Source organism: Petromyzon marinus, unplaced genomic scaffold (genome assembly GCF_048934315.1).
Source record: "Petromyzon marinus isolate PM22_M1 ecotype Great Lakes invasive population unplaced genomic scaffold, UKy_Petmar_22M1.pri1.0 PM_Scaffold_301, whole genome shotgun sequence".
Taxonomy (NCBI): Eukaryota; Metazoa; Chordata; class Hyperoartia; order Petromyzontiformes; family Petromyzontidae; genus Petromyzon; species Petromyzon marinus.
The window spans coordinates 71,477-93,245 of NW_027423282.1; the positions used below are offsets into that span (position 1 = coordinate 71,477).

At 50.2% G+C, this 21,769-nt stretch overlaps 1 protein-coding gene and 1 long non-coding RNA gene across 3 annotated transcripts in view; one reads left to right on the forward strand and one right to left on the reverse strand.

The window, feature by feature from the left end:
• Window positions 1-13, forward strand: part of LOC142923144 (SEC14-like protein 2) — a 23,004-nt gene extending 22,991 nt beyond the window's left edge. The window contains exon 7 of the mRNA XM_076064077.1: window positions 8-13. Within this exon, the coding sequence (XP_075920192.1) occupies window positions 8-13 (6 nt within the window). The remainder of the gene's footprint in view (window positions 1-7) is intronic.
• Window positions 14-4,560: 4,547 nt separating this feature from the next.
• On the reverse strand, window positions 4,561-20,872 carry LOC142923145 (uncharacterized). Of its 2 annotated transcripts, none has more exons than XR_012940552.1 (4): window positions 20,761-20,872; window positions 15,730-15,797; window positions 5,349-5,424; window positions 4,561-4,631 (listed from the first exon to the last, which is right to left on the reverse strand). It is a non-coding gene; the product is annotated as an uncharacterized LOC142923145 (long non-coding RNA). The 2 variants fall into 2 exon arrangements; XR_012940553.1 differs by having other exon boundaries at window positions 20,711-20,864.
• Between the last annotated feature and the right edge of the window lie 897 nt (window positions 20,873-21,769).

The following is a 21,769-nucleotide window of genomic DNA, read 5'->3' on the forward strand; positions in this document are numbered from 1 at the left end:
AGAATAGAAATGATAGATAATATAGATAGATAAATAGATAGATCAGATAATAGATAGATAGATAAATAGATAGATAGATGGGTCTAGATAGATAGATAGATGAAGATAGATAGATAAATAGACTAGATAGATAAATAGATAGATAGATAGAAGAATAGATAGATAGATAAATAGATAGATAGATGGATAGATAGATAGATAGATAAATAGAATAGAAGATAATAGATAGATAGATAAATAGATAGATAGATAATAGATAGATAAATAGGTAATAGATAGATAGATAGATAAAAATAGATAGATAGATAAATAGATAGATAGATAAATAGAGAGTGGATAAATAGATAGATTGATAGATAGAGAGATTGATAGATACAATAGATAGATAGATAGATAAATAGAGAGATAAATAGATAGATAGATAAATAGATGGATAGATAGATAAATAGATAGATAGATAGATGAATAGATAAATCATAGATAATAATAGATAGTAAATAGATAGATAGATGGTTAGATAAATAGATAGATAATAGATAGATAGATAAATAGATAAATAGATTTAAGATAGATGGTTAGATAATTGAGAGATAAATAGATAGATAAATAGATAGATAGATTGTTAGATAGATAGATAGATAGAGGATAGATAGATAGATAGACAGAAGCACACTCACTCACTCACTCACCCACTCACTCACTCACTCACCCACTCACTCACCACTCACACTCACTCACTCACCCACTCACTCACTCACCCACTCACTCACTCATCCACTCACTCACTCACCCACTCACTCACTCACTCACTCACTCACTCACTCACCCCCACTCACTCACTCACCCACTCACTCACATCCACTCACTCACTCACTCACCCACTCACTCACTCACTCACTCACTCACTCATCCACTCACTCACTCACTCACTCACTCACTCACTCACCACTCACTCACTCACTCATCCACTCACTCACTCACCCACTCACTCACCCACTCACTCACTCACTCATCCACTCACTCACTCACCCACTCACTCACCCACTCACTCACTCACTCACCCACTCACTCACTTACTCACTCACTCACTCACCCACTCACTCACTCACCCATTCACTCACTCATCCACCCACTCACTCACCCACTCACTCACCCACTCATCCACTCACTCACTCACCCACTCACTCACTCACCCACCCACTCACTCACTCACCCACTCACTCACTCATCCACTCACTCACTCACCCACTCACTCACTCACCCACTCACTCACTCATCCACTCACTCACTCACTCACCCACTCACTCACCCACTCACTCACTTACTCATCCACTCACTCACTCACTCACCCACTCACTCACTCACCCACTCACTCACTTACTCACTCACTCACTCACCCACTCACTCACTCACCCCACTCAACTCACTCATCCACCCACTCACTCACCCACTCACTCACTCAGTCACTGGTGGTGGTGAGGAGTGGTGGTGGTGAAGATTGATGGTGAGGAAATCAGTTGGTGAGTGGTGAGTAGTGGTGAGCAGTGGTGAGTAGTGGTGAGCAGTGGTGAGTAGTGGTGGTGAATAGTGGTGAGTAGTGGTGAGCAGTGGTGAGTAGTGGTGGTGAATAGTGGTGAGTAGTGGTGAGCAGTGTTGAGTAGTGGTGAGCAGTGGTGAGTAGTGGTGGTAAGTACTGGTGAGTAGTGGTGAGTAGTGGTGGTGAGTAGTGGTGGTGAGTAGTGGTGAGTAGTGGTGGTGAGTAGTGGTGAGTAGTGGTGGTGAGTAGTGGTGAGTAGTAGTGGTGGTGAGTAGTGGTGCGTAGTGGTGAGTAGTGGTGAGTAGTAGTGGTGAATAGTGGTGAGTAGTGGTGGTGAGTAGTGGTGAGTAGTGGTGGTGAGTAGTGGTGAGTAGTGGTGAGTAGTGGTGGTGAGTAGTGGTGAATAGTGGTGGTGAGTAGTGGTGAGTAGTGGTGAGTAGTGGTGAGTAGTGGTGGTGAATAGTGGTAGTGAGTAGTGGTGAGTAGTGGTGGTGAGTAGTGGTGGTGAGTAGTGGTGAGTAGTGGTGAGTAGTGGTGAGTAGTAGTGAGTAGTGGTGAGTAGTAGTGAGTAGTGGTGAGTAGTAGTGAGTAGTGTTGAGTAGTGGTGAGTAGTAGTGAGTAGTGGTGAGTAGTGGTGAGTAGTGGTGAGTAGTGGTGGTGATTAGTGGTGAGTAGTGGTGGTGAGTAGTGGTGGTGAGTAGTGGTGAGTAGTGGTGGTGAGTAGTGGTGGTGAGTAGTGGTGAGTAGTGGTGAGTAGTGGTGAGTAGTGGTGAGTAGTGGTGAGTAGTAGTGAGTAGTGGTGAGTAGTAGTGAGTAGTGGTGAGTAGTGGTGAGTAGTACTGAGTAGTGGTGAGTAGTAGTGAGTAGTGGTGAGTAGTGGTGAGTAGTAGTGAGTAGTGGTGAGTAGTGGTGAGTAGTGGTGAGTGAGTAGTGGTGAGTAGTAGTGAGTAGTGGTGAGTAGTGGTGAGTAGTAGTGAGTAGTGGTGAGTAGTACTGAGTAGTGGTGAGTAGTAGTGAGTAGTGGTGAGTAGTAGTGAGTAGTGGTGAGTAGCAGTGAGTAGTGGTGAGTAGCAGTGAGTAGTGGTGAGTAGTGGTGAGTAGTAGTGAGTAGTGGTGAGTAGTAGTGAGTAGTGGTGAGTAGTAGTGAGTAGTGGTGAGTAGTGGTGAGTAGTGGTGAGTAGTGGTGACTAGTGGCGAGTTAGTAGTAGTAGTAGTGGTGGTGAGTAGTGTTGGTGAGTGGTGAGTATCTGAGTGGTGAGTATCTGAGTGGTGAATAGTGGTGAGTAGTGGTGAGTAGTGGTGAGTAGTGGTGGTGAATAGTGGTGAGTAGTGGTGAATAGTGGTGAGTAGTGGTGGTGAGCAGTGTTGAGTAGTGGTGAGGAGTGGTGAGGAGCGGTGAGTAGTGGTGAGTAGTGGTGAGTGAGTAGTAGTAGTGGTGGTGAGTAGTGGTGGTGAGTGGTGAGTATCTGAGTGGTGAGTAGTGGTGGTGAATAGTGGTGAGAAGTGGTGGTGAGTAGTGGTGAGTAGTGGTGACTAGTGGTGAGTGAGTAGTAGTAGTAGTGGTGGTGAGTAGTGGTGGTGAGTGGTGAGTATCTGAGTGGTGAGTATCTGAGTGGTGAGTAGCAGTAGTAGTGGTGGTGAGGAGTGGTGAATAGTGGTGAGTGAGTGAGTGGGTGAATGAGTGGGTGAGTGGTAGTGGGTGAGTGAGTGGGTGAGTGAGTGAGTGCGTGAGTGAGTGGTGAGTGAGTGATTGAGTGGGTGAGTGAGTGGGTGGTGAGTGAGTGAGTGGTGAGGAGTGGTGAGGAGTGGTGAGTGAGTGAGTGGTGAGGAGTGGTGAGGAGTGGTGAGTGAGTGGTGAGTGACTGAGTGAGTGAGTGGTGAGTGAGTGGTGAGTGGGTGAGTGAGTGGTGAGGAGTGGTGAGGAGTGGTGAGTGAGTGGTGAGTGAGTGAGTGAGTGGTGAGTGAGTGGTGAGTGAGTGAGTGAGTGGTGAGTGAGTGGTGAGTGAGTGAGCGACTGAGTGGGTGAGTGGTGAGTGAGTAAGTGGTGAGTGAGTAAGTGGTGAGTGGGTGAGTGGTGAGGAGTGGTGAGGAGTGGTGAGTGAGTGAGTGAGTGGTGAGGAGTGGTGAGGAGTGGTGAGTGAGTGAGTGGTGAGGAGTGGTGAGGAGTGGTGAGTGAGTGGTGAGTGACTGAGTGAGTGAGTGGTGAGTGAGTGGTGAGTGGGTGAGTGAGTGGTGAGGAGTGGTGAGGAGTGGTGAGTGAGTGGTGAGTGAGTGAGTGAGTGGTGAGTGAGTGGTGAGTGAGTGAGTGAGTGGTGAGTGAGTGGTGAGTGAGTGAGCGACTGAGTGGGTGAGTGGTGAGTGAGTAAGTGGTGAGTGGGTGAGTGGTGAGGAGTGGTGAGGAGTGGTGAGGAGTGGTGAGTGAGTGGTGAGGAGTGGTGAGTGAGTGTGTGAGTGAGTGAGTGGGTGAGTGAGTGGTGAGGAGTGGTGAGGAGTGGTGAGGAGTGGTGAGTGAGTGAATGAGTGGTGAGTGAGTGGGTGAGTGGGTGAGTGAGTGAGTGAGTGGTGAATGAGTGAGTGGTGAGGAGTGGTGAGGAGTGGTGAGTGAGTGGGTGAGTGAGCGACTGAGTGGGTGATTGGTGAGTGAGTGAGGAGTGGTGAGTGAGTGGTGAGTGAGTGGGTGATTGGTGAGTGAGTGAGGAGTGGTGAGGAGTGGTGAGGAGTGGTGAGGAGTGGTGAGTGAGTGGGTGAGTGGTGAGTGAGTGGGTGAGTGAGTAGTGGTGAGTGAGTGGGTGAGTGAGCGACTGAGTGGGTGATTGGTGAGTGAGGAGTGGTGAGTGAGTGGGTGAGTGAGCGACTGAGTGGGTGATTGGTGAGTGGTGAGTGAGTGGTGAGGAGTGGTGAGGAGTGGTGAGGAGTGGTGAGGAGTGGTGAGTGAGTGAGTGGTGAGGAGTGGTGAGTGAGCGACTGAGTGGGTGATTGGTGAGTGAGTGAGGAGTGGTGAGGAGTGGTGGAGGAGTGGTGAGGAGTGGTGAGTGAGCGGTGTTTCTCACCTTTCGAATCATCATCTCAGCATCTTTTACGTTGAATTTCCTGGCTGCAAAAAATAAACAGCACACGTGGTGAGGAGTGGTGAGGAGTGGTGAGGAGTGGAGGAGGTGGTGGTGAGGAGGTGGTGAGGTGGTGGTGAGGAGTGGTGAGGAGGTTGGTGTAGTAGATGGTGAGGTGGTGGTGAGGAGTGATGAGGAGGTGGTGAGGAGATGGTGAGGAGTGGTGAGGAGGTGGTGAGAAGGTGGTGGTGAGGAGTGGTGAGGAGTGGTGAGGAGTGGTGAGGAGGTGGTGAGGAGTGGTGAGGAGTGGTGAGGAGTGGTGAGGAGGTGGTGAGGAGTGGTGAGGAGGTGGTGAGAAGGTGGTGGTGAGGAGTGGTGAGCAGGTGGTGAAGAGGTGGTGAGGAGTGGTGAGGAGTGGTGAGGTGGTGGTGGTGAGGAGATGGTGAGGAGTGGTGAGGTGGTGGTGAGGAGTGGTGAGGAGTGGTGAATGAGTGGTGAGGAGGTGGTGGTGAGCAGTGGTGAGGAGTGGTGAGGAGGTGGTGAGGAGTGGTGAGGAGTGGTGAGGTGGTGGTGAGGAGTGGTGAGGAGTGGTGAGGAGTGGTGAGGATGGTGAGGAGTGGTGTGGTGAGGAGTGGTGAGGAGTGGTGAGGAGTGGTGAGGAGGAGTGGTGAGGAGTGGTGAGGAGTGGTGAGGAGTGGTGAGGAGTGGTGAGGAGTGGTGAGGAGATGGTGAGGAGTGGTGAGGAGTGGTGTGAATCTCCTCACCTCTGAGCCACTTGAGGAGGTAATGATCATCGCTGTACGGTAACCATGGTGACACGTCCAGTACAGCCTCACGGAACTACACACAGACACACACAGACACAGACACACACACAGACACACACACACACACACAGACATACACACAGACACACACACACACAGACACACACACAGACACACACACAGACACACACACAGACACACATACAGACACACACAGACACACACAGACACACACACAGACACACACACACAGACACACACACACAGACACACAGACACACACACAGACGACACACAGACACACACACACACAGACACACACACAAACACACACACACAGACACACAGACACACACACAGACACACACAGACACACACACAGTGACACACACACACAGACACACACACAGACACACACACACAGACACACACACACAGTCACACACAGACACACACAGACACACACAGATATAGACACACACACACAGTCACACACAGACACACACACAGACACACACAGACACACACAGATATAGACACACACACAGACACACACACACAGACACACACACAGATATATAGACACAGACAGGTGGTAGTGATGATGATGATGGTGATGATGATGATGGTGATGATGATGATGCTGATGGTGATGATGATGGCGCTAATGATTTACTATGTGGAGGCGTGGTGCTGGTGATAATGATTGTGTTCAGACTGATGATGTCAGTGGGTGTGGTGGTGGTGATGGTTTTCATGGTGAGTGTGTGTGTGCGTGTGTGTCTGTGTGTGTGTGTCTGTGTGTGTCTGTTTGTGTCTGTTTGTGTCTGTGTGTGTCTGTTTGTGTCTGTTTGTGTCTGTGTGTGTGAATGTGTCTGTGTGCGTCTGTGTGTGTGTGTGTCTGTGTGTGTCTGTGACTGTGTAACCTGGGGAAAAAAAAACGGTGATCCAATCTCCGACCCCCAGGAACAGGTTCGCAGATTTGCTCAGCATTTCTGTGAGGTCCTGGGGGAGGGAAAATCCCTCAGCCAGGAAAACATCGTGGCACAAAGTGGGGATGACCCTGCTGAGGCTGCGGTGCCTCAAATATTGGAAGAAGTCACCCCCTGTGAGTGGCTGGCTGAGGTGCCATCTGTTGAGGAAGTACTGAAGGCGATCCGGAGTCTGTGACCAGGAAAGGCAGCGGGCAGAGATGATCTCCCAAGCGAAATGCTGAGGGAGGGTGGCGTTTGTGCACAGACTGCCCTATATGACATCATAACAACAGTCTGGACCACTGGACGGGTTCCGCAGGATTGGAAGGATGCCCTGGTGGTCGCCCTCTTTAAGAAGGGGGACCGCACAGACTGTAACAACTACAGGGGCATCTCACTCCTCAGTGTGCCGGGAAAGGTCCTGGCAAGGATTATTCAACATCGCCTCGCCAGGCACGCTGAGGAGAGGCTTGCGGAGCCCCAATGCGGTTTCAGGAAAGAGCGGTCCTGCACGGATGCCATATTTTCTGTCCGTCTGCTACAGCAGAGGTGTAGGGAATTCCAGCAAGACCTACGTCTCTGCTTTATTGACCTGGTCAAGGCCTATGATACCATCCAGTAGGCCCGGGCTCTGGGTCGTTCTTCGTGCTTGTGGAGACCCCGACCCTCTGCTCACGATCATTAAGGGCCTTGAGGAAGTACTGAGGGGCGATCCGGAGTCTCTGAGACCAGGAAAGGCAGCGGGCAGAGACGATCTCCCCAAGTGAAAATGCCGAGGGAGGGCGGCGTTTGTGCACAGACTGCCCTACGTGACATCGCAACAACAGTCTGGGCCACTGGACGGGTTCCGCAGGATTGGAAGGATGCCCTGGTGGTCCCACCTCGTACCGCTAGGCGTCAACAAGACTTCTGGCTCCGGGCTGAACTCGAAGCTTTTCAAAGCCATTCTCTGGCTGGGTCTTTAAAAAAAAACAGTTTTTAATTGAACGCGAAACCACGCAAAACCATTTCAAATATGTGCCTGCTAGTCCACACGGCGGATTAGAGACACATAGAGATACATAGAGACACATAGAGATACACAGAGACACATTGAGACACATAGAGACACATAGAGATACACAGAGACCCATAGAGACACATAGAGATACATAGAGACCCATAGAGACACAGAGACATACATAGAGATACATAAAGATACATAGAGACACATAGAGACACACAGAGATACATAGAGACCCATAGAGATACATAGAGACACATAGAGATACACAGAGACCCATAGAGACACATAGAGATACATAGAGACCCATAGAGACACAGAGACATACATAGAGATACATAAAGATACATAGAGACACATAGAGACACACAGAGATACATAGAGACCCATAGAGATACATAGAGACACATAGAGATACACAGAGACCCATAGAGACACATAGAGATACATAGAGATACACAGAGATACACAGAGACCCATAGAGATACATAGAGATACATAGAGATACATAGAGACACATAGACATACATAGAGACCCATAGAGACCCATAGAGATACATAGAGACCCATAGAGATACATAGAGACCCATAGAGACCCACAGAGATACATAGACACACACAGAGACCCACAGAGACACATAGAGACACACAGAGACACATAGAGACACATAGAGATACACAGAGATACATAGAGACACATAGAGATACATAGAGGCCCATAGAGATACATAGAGACACACAGAGATACACAGAGACCCATAGAGACACATAGAGATAGAGACCCATAGAGATACATAGAGACACATAGAGATACACAGAGACCCATAGAGACCCACAGAGATACATAGAGACCCATAGAGATACATAGAGACCCATAGAGATACATAGAGACCCACAGAGATACATAGACACACAGAGACACATAGAGACACACAGAGACACATAGAGACACACAGAGATACATAGAGACACACAGAGACACATAGAGACACATAGAGACACACAGAGACACATAGAAATACACAGAGACACATAGAGATACATAGAGATACATAGAGACACACAGAGACACATAGAGACACACAGAGACACATAGAGACACACAGAGACACATAGAGACACATAGAGACACACAGAGACCCACAGAGAAACATAGATATACATAGAGACCCACAGAGATACATAGAGATACATAGAGACACATAGAGACCCACAGAGACCCACAGAGACCCATAGAGACACATAGAGACCCACAGAGACACATACAAAGACAAAGATCCCCCATATAGCCTTAACAGACTGTAGGGGCAAGTGCTGTTAGCGAGCACCTATGAAGGCCGGAACGGTACACGAGGGGGTGGGTGGCCAGCACCACGCCCGACCGCCTTTGTCTCCCTAGTGGCGATGTTTACACACCGCACCAGGTACTCATTTGAGGCTGAGTCGACCTAGGGGAGGCCCGGGACCGGTTCAGATAATCGTCACTGGTGTTGGCCGTGAGCGGGAATCGAACCCGGGTCGCCAGGTTCATAGCGCAGCGTAGCGCTAACCGCTACACTATCGCTCCCCACAGAGAGACACACACAGACACACAGAGACACACAGAGATACATAGAGACCCATAGAGACACATAGAGACACACAGAGACACATAGAGACCCATAGAGACACATAGAGACCCATAGAGACACATAGAGACCCACAGAGACACATAGAGACCCATAGAGACACATAGAGACACACAGAGACACATAGAGACCAACAGAGACCCATAGAGACCCATAGAGACCCACAGAGACACATAGAGACACATAGAGACCCATAGAGGCACATAGAGACCCACAGAGACTCATAGAGATACATAGAGACTCATAGAGATACAGAGACCCACAGAGACCTACAGAGACACACAGAGACCCACAAAGACCCACAGAGACACACAGAGACACACAGAGACCCACAGAGACACATAAAGACCCACAGAGACCCACAGAGATACACAGAGACCCACAGAGACACATAGAGACACATAGAGAACCATAGAGACTCATAGAGATACATAGAGACTCATAGAGATACAGAGACCCACAGAGACCCACAGAGACACATAGAGACCCACAGAGACCCACAGAGACACACAGAGACCCACAGAGACACATACAGACCCACAGAGACCCAAAGAGATACACAGAGACCCACAGAGACACATAGAGACACATAGAGACCCACAGAGACACATAAATACCCACAGAGACACATAGAGTCACACAGAGACACACAGAGACACACAGAGACACATAGAGACCCACAGAGACCCATAGAGACCCACAGAGACACACAGAGACCCACAGAGACACATAAAGACCCACAGAGACACACAGAGACACACAGAGACCCACAGAGACACACAGAGACCCACAGAGACACACAGAGACACACAGAGACCCATCGAGACACACAGAGACACACAGAGACCCACAGAGACACATAAAGACCCACAGAGACCCACAGAGACACACAGAGACACACAGAGACACATAGAGACCCACAGAGACACGCAGAGACACACAGAGACACATAGAGACCCACAGAGACACACCGAGACACATAGAGACTCACAGAGACACACAGAGACCCACAGAGATACATAGAGACCCACAGAGACACACAGAGACACACAGAGACCCATAGAGACACATAGAGACCTGTATAGACACATAGAGACACATAGAGACCCATAGAGACTCATAGAGATACATAGAGACTCATAGAGATACAGAGACCTGTAGAGATATAGAGACTCATAGAGCCACATAGAGGCCCACAGAGACACACAGAGACCCACAGAGACCCACAGAGACACATAGCGACACACAGAGACACACAGAGACCCACAGAGATACACAGAGACCCACAGAGATACACAGAGACACACAGAGGCACACAGAGGCACACAGAGACACACAGAGACACACAGAGACCCATAGAGACACATAGAGACCTGTAGAGACACATAGAGACACATAGAGACCCATAGAGACTCATAGAGATACATAGAGACTCATAGAGATACAGAGACCTGTAGAGATATAGAGACTCATAGAGCCACATAGAGACCCACAGAGACACACAGAGACACACAGAGACACATAGAGACCCACAGAGACACACCGAGACACATAGAGACTCACAGAGACACACAGAGACCCACAGAGACCCACAGAGACACACAGAGACACACAGAGGCACACAGAGACACACAGAGACCCACAGAGACCCAAAGAGACCCACAGAGACCCACAGAGGCACACAGAGACACACAGAGACACACAGAGACCCACAGAGACACACAGAGACACACATAGACCCACAGAGACACACAGAGACCCACAGAGACACACAGGCACACAGAGACACACAGAGACCCACAGAGACACATAGAGACACACAGAGACACACAGAGACCCACAGAGACACACAGAGACACACAGAGACCCACAGAGACACACAGAGACCCACAGAGACACATAGAGACACATAGAGACCCATCGAGACACACAGAGACACACAGAGACACACAGAGACAAACAGAGACCCATAGAGACCCACAGAGACCCACAGAGACACACAGAGACCCACAGATACCCACACAGACCCACAGAGACCCACAGAGACACACAGAGACCCACAGAGACACACAGAGACCCACAGAGACACACAGAGACACACAGAGACACACAGAGACACACAGAGACCCACAGAGACACACAGAGACACACAGAGACCCACAGAGACCCACAGAGACACACAGAGACCCACAGATACCCACACAGACCCACAGAGACCCACAGAGACACACAGAGACCCACAGAGACACACAGAGACCCACAGAGACACACAGAGACACACAGAGACACACAGAGACACACAGAGACCCACAGAGACACACAGAGACACACAGAGACCCACAGAGACACACAGAGACACACAGAGACCCACAGAGGCACACAGAGGCACACAGAGACACACAGAGACCCACAGAGACACACAGAGACACACAGAGACCCACAGAGACCCACAGAGACACACAGAGACCCACAAAGACCCACAGAGACCCACAGAGACACACAGAGACACACAGAGACCCACAGAGACACACAGAGACACACAGAGACACAAAGACTTCGCTGAACTTTGTTTATAATGCCTGACCTGCCCCATCGCGAATGTCAGCGGCTCAAACGCAGCGACTTCGCCCCGGGCAAGTCCTCTCGACGCCCCCACGTGCATTCTACGTGCTCAGCGGCTTAAACCGGTAGGGGATCCCGGGGGGGGGGGGGGGGAATTCCACGCGACCACGGTGACAGCCACTCAAAAGAGACAAACGCGAGCGGCCGCGGCGGAGGTGAGAGAGGCTGCAACTCCTCTGTCGGGAGCTGGACCGGTACCGTCTGCTGTGATCTCTGCGGTATTCAGGAGGTTCCTGTGGACCGGCTCTGGCGAGAGAGGCTGCCAACTCCTCTGTCGGGAGCTGGACCGGTACCGTCTGCTGTGATCTCTGCGGTATTCAGGAGGTTCCTGTGGACCGGCTCTTGCGAGAGAAGCTGCAACTCCTCTGTCGGGCGCTGGACCGGTACCGTCTGGATCTCTGCGGTATTCAGGAGGTTCCTGTGGACCGGCTGTGGTGAGAGAGGCTGCAACTCCTGTCGGGAGCTGGACCGGTACCGTCTGGATCTCTGCGGTATTCAGGGGGTTCCTGTGGACCGGCTGTGGCATGAGAGGCTGCAACACCTCTGTCGGGAGCTGGACCAGTACCGTCTGCTGTGATCTCTGCGGTATTCAGGGGGTTCCTGTGGACCGGCTCTGGCAAGAGAGGCTGCAACTCCTCTGTCGGGAGCTGGACCGGTACCGTCTGCTGGATCTCTGCGGTATTCAGGGGGTTCCTGTGGACCGGCTCTGGCGAGAGAGGCTGCAACTTCTCTGTCGGGAGCTGGACCGGTACCGTCTGCTGTGATCTCTGCGGTATTCAGGGGGTTCCTGTAGACCGGCTCTGGCGAGAGAGGCTGCCAACTCCTCTGTCGGCAGCTGGACCGGTACCATCTGCTGTGATATCTGCGGCATTCAGGGGGTTCCTGTGGACCGGCTCTGGCGAGAGAGGCTGCAACTCCTCTGTCGGGAGCTGGACCGGTACCGTCTGCTGTGATCTCTGCGGTATTCAGGGGGTTCCTGTGAACCGGCTCTGGCGAGAGAGGTTGCCACTCCTCTGTCGGGAGCTGCACTGGTACCGTCTGCTGTGATCTCTGCAGTATTCAGGGGGTTCCTGTGGACCGGCTGTGGTGTGAGAGGCTGCCAACTCCTCTGTCGGGAGCTGGACCGGTACCGTCTGCTGTGATCTCTGCAGTATTCAGGGGGTTCCTGTGGACCGGCTGTGGTGTGAGAGGCTGCCACTCCTCTGTCGGGAGCTGGACCGGTACCGTCTGCTGGATCTCTGCGGTATTTGGGGGGTTCCTGTGGACCGGCTGTGGCATGAGATGCTGCAACTCCTCTGTCGGGAGCTGGACCGGTACCGTCTAGATCTCTGTGGTATTCAGGAGGTCCGGTGGACCGGCTGTAGCGTGAGAGGCTGCCAACTCCTCTGTCGGGAGCTGGACCAGTAACCGTCTGCTGGATCTCTGTGGCATTCAGGAGGTCTGGTGGACCGGCTGTGGCGTGAGAGGCTGCCAACTCCTCTGTCGGGAGCTGGACCGGTACCGTCTGCTGGATCTCTGCGGTATTCGGGGGGTTCCTGTGGACCGGCTGTGGCATGAGAGGCTGCAACTCCTCTGTCGGGAGCTGGACCGGTACCGTCTAGATCTCTGTAGTATTCAGGGGGTTCCTGTGGACCGGCTGTGGCGTGAGAGGCTGCAACTCCTCTGTCGGGAGCTGGACCGGTACTGTCTGCTGGATCTCTGCGGTATTCAGGAGATCCGGTGGACCGGCTCTGGTGTGAGAGGCTGCAACTCCTCTGTCGGGAGCTGGACCGGTACCGTCTGCTGGATCTCTGTGGCATTCAGGGGGTTCCTGTGGACCGGCTGTGGCGTGAGAGGCTGCAACTCCTCTGTCGGGAGCTGGACCGGTACCGTCTGCTGGATCTCTGCGGTATTCAGGAGGTCCGGTGGACCGGCTGTGGCGTGAGAGGCTGCAACTCCTCTGTCGGGAGCTGCACTGGTACCGTCTGCTGGATCTCTGCAGTATTCAGGGGGTTCCTGTGGACCGGCTCTGGCTCCTGCCACCATGAGGGGTGGACAGTTGTCTTTGTTTTTGTTGTGTGTACGTGTGTGTGTGTACGTGTGTATGTGTGTGTACGTGTGTGTGTGTATACGTGTTTGTGTATACGTGTGTGTGTATACGTGTGTACGTGTGTATGTGTGTACGTGTGTGTGTGTGTGTACGTGTGTATGTGTGTGTGCGTGTGTACGTGTGTGTGTATACGTGTGTGTACGTGTACGTGTGTGTATGTGTGTGTACGTGTGTATGTGTACGTGTGTGATGATTGTGATGGTGGTGATGATGGTGATGATGGTGGTGGTGATGATGATGGTGGTGATGGTGATGATGTTGGTGATGATGGTGATGATGATGGTGGTGATGATGGTGATGGTGATGATGATGATGGTGGTGATGGTGGTGATGGTGATGATGTTGGTGATGATGATGGTGATGGTGGTGATGATGGTGATGATGGTGATGCTGGTGATGGTGATGGTGGTGATGATGGTGATGATGTTGATGGTGGTGATGGTGATGATGTTGGTGATGGTGGTGATGATGGTGATGATGTTGATGATGGTGATGGTGGTGATGATAGTGATGGTGGTGATGGTGATGATGATGTTCATGATGTTGTTGATGTTGTTGGTGATGTTTGTGATGATCTTGTTGATGTTGTTGATGTTATTGTTGTTGATGTTGTTGTTGTTGATGTTGTTGATGATGATGTTGTTGTTATTGTTGTTGATGATGTTGTTGTTGATGTTGTTGTTATTGTTGTTGTTGATGTTGTTGTTATTGTTGTTGTTGTTGATGTTGTTGATGTTGTTGGTGATGTTTGTGATGATGTTGTTGATGTTGTTATTGTTGTTGATGTTGTTGTTGTTGATGTTGTTGATGTTGTTGGTGATGTTTGTAATGATGTTGTTGATGTTGTTGATGTTGTTGATGTTATTGTTGTTGATGTTGTTGATGTTGTTGTTGTTGTTGATGATGTTGTTGTTGATGTTGTTGATGATGTTGTTGTTGATGTTGTTGATGATGTTGTTGTTATTGTTGTTGATGTTGTTGTTATTGTTGTTGATGTTGTTGTTATTGTTGTTGTTGATGATGATGTTGTTGATGTTGTTGGTGATGTTTGTGATGATGTTGTTGATGTTGTTATTGTTGTTGATGTTGTTGTTGATGTTGTTGATGTTGTTGGTGATGTTTGTAATAATGTTGTTGATGTTGTTGATGTTATTGTTGTTGATGTTGTTGTTGATGTTGTTGATGTTGTTGTTGTTGATGTTGTTGATGATGTTGTTGTTGATGTTGTTGATGATGTTGTTGTTGATGTTGTTGATGATGTTGTTGTTATTGTTGTTGATGTTGTTGATGTTGTTGATGATGTTGTTGTTGATGTTGTTGATGTTATTGTTGATGTTGATGATGTTGTTGATGTTGTTGTTGATGTTGTTGATGTTGTTGTTATTGATGTTGTTGATGATGATGTTATTGTTGTTGTTGATGATGATGATGTTGTTGATGATGTTGTTGATGTTGTTGTTGATGTTGTTATTGTTGTTGTTGATGTTATTGTTGTTGTTGTTGATGATGTTGTTGTTGTTTTTGATGATGATGATGTTGTTGTTGATGATGTTATTGATGTTGTTGTTATTGTTGTTGATGTTATTGTTGTTGATGTTGTTGATGATGAGGTTGTTGTTATTGTTGTTGATGTTATTGTTGTTGTTGTTATTGTTGTTGATGTTATTGTTGTTGATGTTGATGATGTTGTTGTTATTGTTGTTGATGTTATTGTTGATGTTGATGATGTTATTGTTGATGTTGTTGATGTTGTTGATGATGTTGTTATTGTTGATGTTGTTGTTATTGATGTTGTTGATGATGATGTTATTGTTGTTGTTGATGATGTTGTTGATGATGTTGTTGATGATGTTGTTGATATTGTTGTTGATGTTGTTGTTGTTTGTGATGATGTTGTTGTTATTGTTGTTGTTGATGATGATGAGGTTGTTGTTATTGTTGTTGATGATGTTATTGTTGATGTTGTTATTGTTGTTGATGTTATTGTTGATGTTGTTATTGTTGTTGATGTTGTTGATGATGTTGTTGTTGTTGTTATTGTTGTTGATGTTGTTGTTGTTGCCTTCTCAAGTGCTGCTTCTTGAGTCTCGGTCAATTTCCTCTTCGTGGAAATCATCGCCAGGAGGGGCCCTGGGGGGAGGGGTGGGGGGAGGGGGTGGGTGGAGGGGGTGGGGGGTTGGAGGGGGGAGGGATGAGGGTGGGAGGGGATGGGGGGGTGGAGGGGTGGAGGGAGGGGTGGGGGGTGGAGGGGGTGGGGGGAGGGGTGGGGGGAGGGGTTGGGTGGAGGAGGGAGGGGGTGAGGGGGTGGGGGGGAGGAGGGGGTGGGGGGGGAGAGGGGGTGGGGGGGTGGAGGGGTGAGGCGGGGAGGGGGCAGAGGGCAAGGGTTAAAGTTCGAGGGGGAGCGGTGGTGCAGCGGTTAGCGCGCTGCACAGACAAAGCTCCCCAAGGTAGCCTCTAACAGGGGCTGTAGTAGGGGCAAGTGCCGTTGGTAGTAGCGAGTATCACAGCTGCCTATGAAGGACACACACACAGTGACAAACACAGTGATACACACACAGTGATACACACAGTGATACACAGAGTGACACACACACAGTGACACACACACAGTGACACACACACAGTGACACACACACACAGTGACACACACACACAGTGACACACACCTTGACACACACACACAGTGACACACACAGTGACACACACACAGTGACACACACACAGTGACACACACAGTGACAAACACAGTGATACACACACACAGTGACACACACACAGTGACACACACACTGTGACACACACAGAGTGACACACACAGAGTGACACACACAGTGACACACACAGTGATACACAGAGTGACACACACACACAGTGACACACACAGTGACACACACAGTGACACACAATGTGACACACACACACAGTGACACACACAGTGACACACACACAATGTGACACACACACAGTGACACACACAATGTGACACACACACACAGTGACACACACACACAGTGACACACACACACAGTGACACACACATTGACACACACACAGTGACACACACACACAGTGACACACACACAGTGACACACCCACACAGTGACACACACCCACACAGTGACACACACAGTGACACACACAGTGACACACACACAGTGACACACACAGTGACACACACACACAGTGACACACACAGTGACACACACACAGTGACACACACACACAGTGACACACACAGTGACACACACACACAGTGACACACACACACAGTGACACACACAGTGACACACACACACAGTAACACACACACAGTGACACAGTGACACACACAGTGACACACACACAATGACACACACACAGTGACACACACACAGTGACACAAACAGTGACACACACACAGTGACACACACAGTGACACACACACAGTGACACACACAGTGACACACACAGTGACACAGTGACACACACAGTGACACAGTGACACACACACAGTGTCACACACACAGTGACACACACACAGTGCCACACACACACATTGACACACACAATGACACACACACAGTGACACACACAGTGTCACACACACAGTGACACACACACAGTGACACACACACAGTGACACACACACAGTGACACACACACAGTGACACACAAACACAGTGACACACACACAGTGACACACACACACACAGTGACACACACACAGTGACACACACACACAGTGACACACACACAGTGACACACCCACACAGTGACACACACCCACACAGTGACACACACAGTGACACACACAGTGACACACACACAGTGACACACACACAGTGACACACACACAGTGACACACACAGTGACACACACACAGTGACACACACACAGTGACACAGAGTGACACACACACAGTGACACACACAGTGACACACACACAGTGACACACACACACAGTGACACACACAGTGACACACACACACAGTGACACACACACAGTGACACAGTGACACACACAGTGACACACACAGTGACACACACACAATGACACACACACACAGTGACACACACAGTGACACACACACAGTGACACACACAGTGACACAGTGACACACACAGTGACACAGTGACACACACAGTGACACAGTGACACACAGTGACACAGTGACACACAGTGACACAGTGACACACAGTGACACAGTGACACACACACAGTGACACACACACACAGTGCCACACACACACAGTGCCACACACACACAGTGCCACACACACACATTGACACACACACACATTGACACACACACACATTGACACACACAGTGACACACACACAGTGACACACACAGTGTCACACACACAGTGTCACACACACAGTGACACACACACAGTGACACACACAGTGACACACACAGTGTCACAAAGATCCCCCATATAGCCTTAACAGACTGTAGGGGCAAGTGCTGTTAGCGAGCACCTATGAAGGCCGGAACGGTACACGAGGGGGTGGGTGGCCAGCACCACGCCCGACCGCCTTTGTCTCCCTAGTGGCAATGTTTACACACCGCACCAGGTACTCATTTGAGGCTGAGTCGACCTAGGGGAGGCCCGGGACCGGTTCAGATAATCGTCACTGGTGTTGGCCGTGAGCGAGAATCGAACCCGTGTCGCCGGGTTCATAGCGCAGCGCGCTAACCGCTACACTACCGCTCCTCACACACACAGTGACACACACACAATGACACACACACAGTGACACACACAGTGACACACACACAATGACACACACAGTGACACACACACAGTGACACACACAGTGACACACACACAGTGCCACACACACAGTGACACACACACATTGACACACACAATGACACACACACAGTGACACACACAGTGACACACACACAGTGACACACACACAGTGACACACACAGTGACACACACAGTGTCACACACACAGTGACACACACACAGTGACACACACAGTGACACACACAGTGACACACACACAATGACACACACACAGTGACACACACAGTGACACACACAATGACACACACACAATGACACACACACAGTGACACACACAGTGACACACACACAGTGTCACTCCGGTTGATGGGAACTGTGTGAGTGAGTGTGTGTGAGTGTGTCTGTGTGTGTGTGTCTCTGTGTGTGTGTGTCTGTGTGTGTGTGTCTCTGTGTGTGTCTCTGTGTGTGTCTATGTGTGTGTGTCTAATTGTGCGTGTGGGTCTGTGTGTGTGTGTCTGTGTGTATGTGTGTGTCACTGTGTGTGTGTGTCTCTGTGTGTGTGTCTCTGTGTGTGTGTCTCTGTGTGTGTGTCTGTGTGTGTTTCTGTGTCTGTGTGTGTGTCTGTGTCTATGTGTGTGTCTGTGTGTGTGTCTGTGTCTGTGTGTGTGTCTGTGTGTGTTTGTCTGTGTGTGTGTGTCAGTGTGTGTGTCACTGTGTGTGTGTCTGTGTGTGTGTCTGTGTGTGTCTGTGTGTGTGTGTGTGTCACTGTGTGTGTGTCACTGTGTGTGTGTCTGTGTGTGTGTCACTGTGTGTGTGTCTGTGTGTGTCTGTCTGTGTGTGTGTCACACTGTGTGTGTGTGTCTGTGTGTGTGTCTGTGTGTGTGTCACTGTGTGTGTCTGTGTGTGTGTCTGTGTGTCTGTGTGTGTGTGTCTGTGTGTTTGTCTGTGTGTGTGTGTCAGTGTGTGTGTCACTGTGTGTGTGTGTCTGTGTGTGTGTCTGTGTGTGTCTCTGTGTGTGTGTGTGTCACTGTGTGTGTGTCACTGTGTGTGTGTGTGTCTGTGTGTGTGTCACTGTGTGTGTGTCTGTGTGTGTCTGTCTGTGTGTGACAGTGTGTGTGTGTCTGTGTGTGTGTGTCTGTGTGTGTGTGTCTGTGTGTGTGTCACTGTGTGTGTCTGTGTGTGTGTCTGTGTGTCTGTGTGTGTGTGTATGTGTGTGTCACTGTGTGTGTCTGTGTGTCTGTGTGTGTGTCACTGTGTGTGTCACTATGTGTGTCTGTGTCTGTGTGTAACTGTGTGTGTCTGTGTGTGTCTCTGTGTGTGTGTCTCTGTGTGTGTGTGTGTCTGTGTGTGTGTCTGTGTGTGTGTCTGTGTGTGTGTGTCACAGTGTGTGTGTGTGTCACAGTGATGCTACTGCACATAGTGGCCCTGTCGGAGGCTACCCGGGGGAGCTTTGCCTTTGTGTGTGCGAGGGTGAGTGAGGGTGAGAGTGGGTGAGTGGGTGAGTGAGTGGGTGAGTGAGTGGGTGGGTGAGTGAGTGAGTGGGTGAGTGAGTGAGTGGGTGAGTGAGTGAGTGAGGGTGAGTGTGGGTGAGTGGGTGAGAGAGTGAGTGAGTGTGAGTGAGTGGGTGAGTGTGAGTGAGTGTAGGTGAGTGTGAGTGTGGGTGAGTGAGTGTGGGTGGGTGAGTGAGTGTGTGTGGGTGAGTGTGAGTGAGTGTGAGTGACTCACCGGTAGAGAGTGAGTGTGTGTGGGTGAGTGTGAGTGAGTGTGAGTGACTCACCGGTAGTGAGTGAGTGTGTGTGTGAGTGAGTGTGTGGGTGTGTGAGTGAGTGGGTGAGTGAGTGGGTGAGGGTGAGTGTGGGTGTGTGAGTGAGTGGGTGTGAGTGACTCACCCGTAGAGAGTGTGTGTATGTGAGTGTGTGGGTGAGTGTGAGTGACTCACCGGTAGAGAGAGAGTGTATGTGTATGTGTGTGAGTGAGTGTGGGTGAGTGAGAGTGAGTGAGGGTGAGTGGGTGTGTGAGTGTGGGTGTGTGAGTGTGAGTGAGTGTGTGGGTGAGTGAGCGAGTGGGTGAGGGTGAGTGTGAGTGACTCACCGGTAGGGAGCGAGCGAGTGTGGGTGAGTGGGTGAGTGAGTGGGTGAGGGTGAGGGTGAGTGAGTGTGAGTGACTCACCGGTAGAGAGTGAGTATGAGAGTGTGTGAGTGGGTGAGTGTGTGAGTGAGTGGGAGAGTGAGTGGGTGAGGGTGAGTGAGTGGGTGAGTGAGTGTATGTGTATGTGTGTGAGTGGGTGAGTGTGAGTGACTCACCGGTAGAGAGTGAGTGAGAGTATGTGAGTGAGTGTGAGTGAGTGACTCACCGGTAGAGAGAGTGAGTGTGTATGTGTGAGTGTGTAAGTGAGTGTGTATGTGTATGTGAGTGTGTAAGTGAGTGTGTGAGTGTGTGAGTGAGTGAGTGAGAGCCTCACGCGAAGCGCTTCCTGACACCGCGAGTAGACGTCACTAACCCCTCCCCCTAGGCTCCACCCACACAGTGACACACACAGTGACACACACAGTGACACACAGTGTCACACACACAGTGACACACACACAGTGACACACACACAGTGACACACACAGTGTCACACACACAGTGACACACACACAGTGACACACAGTGACACACACACACAGTGTCACACACAGTGAGACACACAGTAACACACACACAGTGACACACACACAGTGACACACACACACAGTGACACACACACACAGTGACACACACAGTGACACACACAGTGACGCAGTGACACACACAGTGACACACACACACAGACACACACACACAGACACACACACAGTAACACACACACAGTGACACACACACAGTGACACACACACACAGTGACACACTCACACAGTGACACACACACAGTGACACACTCACACAGTGACACACACACAGTGACACACACAGTGACACACTCACACAGTGACACACACACAGTGACACACACACACACACAGTGACACACACACAGACACACAGACACACACACAGACACACGCAGACACACACACACAGACACACACACACAGACACACAGACACACACACAGACACACGCAGACACACACACACAGACACACACACTGACATACACTCACTCACCCACTCTCTACTGCTGGATGGAGATCGATGGGATCACAACACTAGGGTCTATCCACGATCTCATGCACCTAGCCTGGCACAGCGGTGCAACCCATGGCACCTGCTGGGTCTGTCTCGTGCACCTAGCCTGGCACAGCGGTGCAACCCATGGCACCTGCTGGGTCTGTCTCGTGCACCTAGCCTGGCACAGGCCACGTGGTGTTGCTAGCCCCC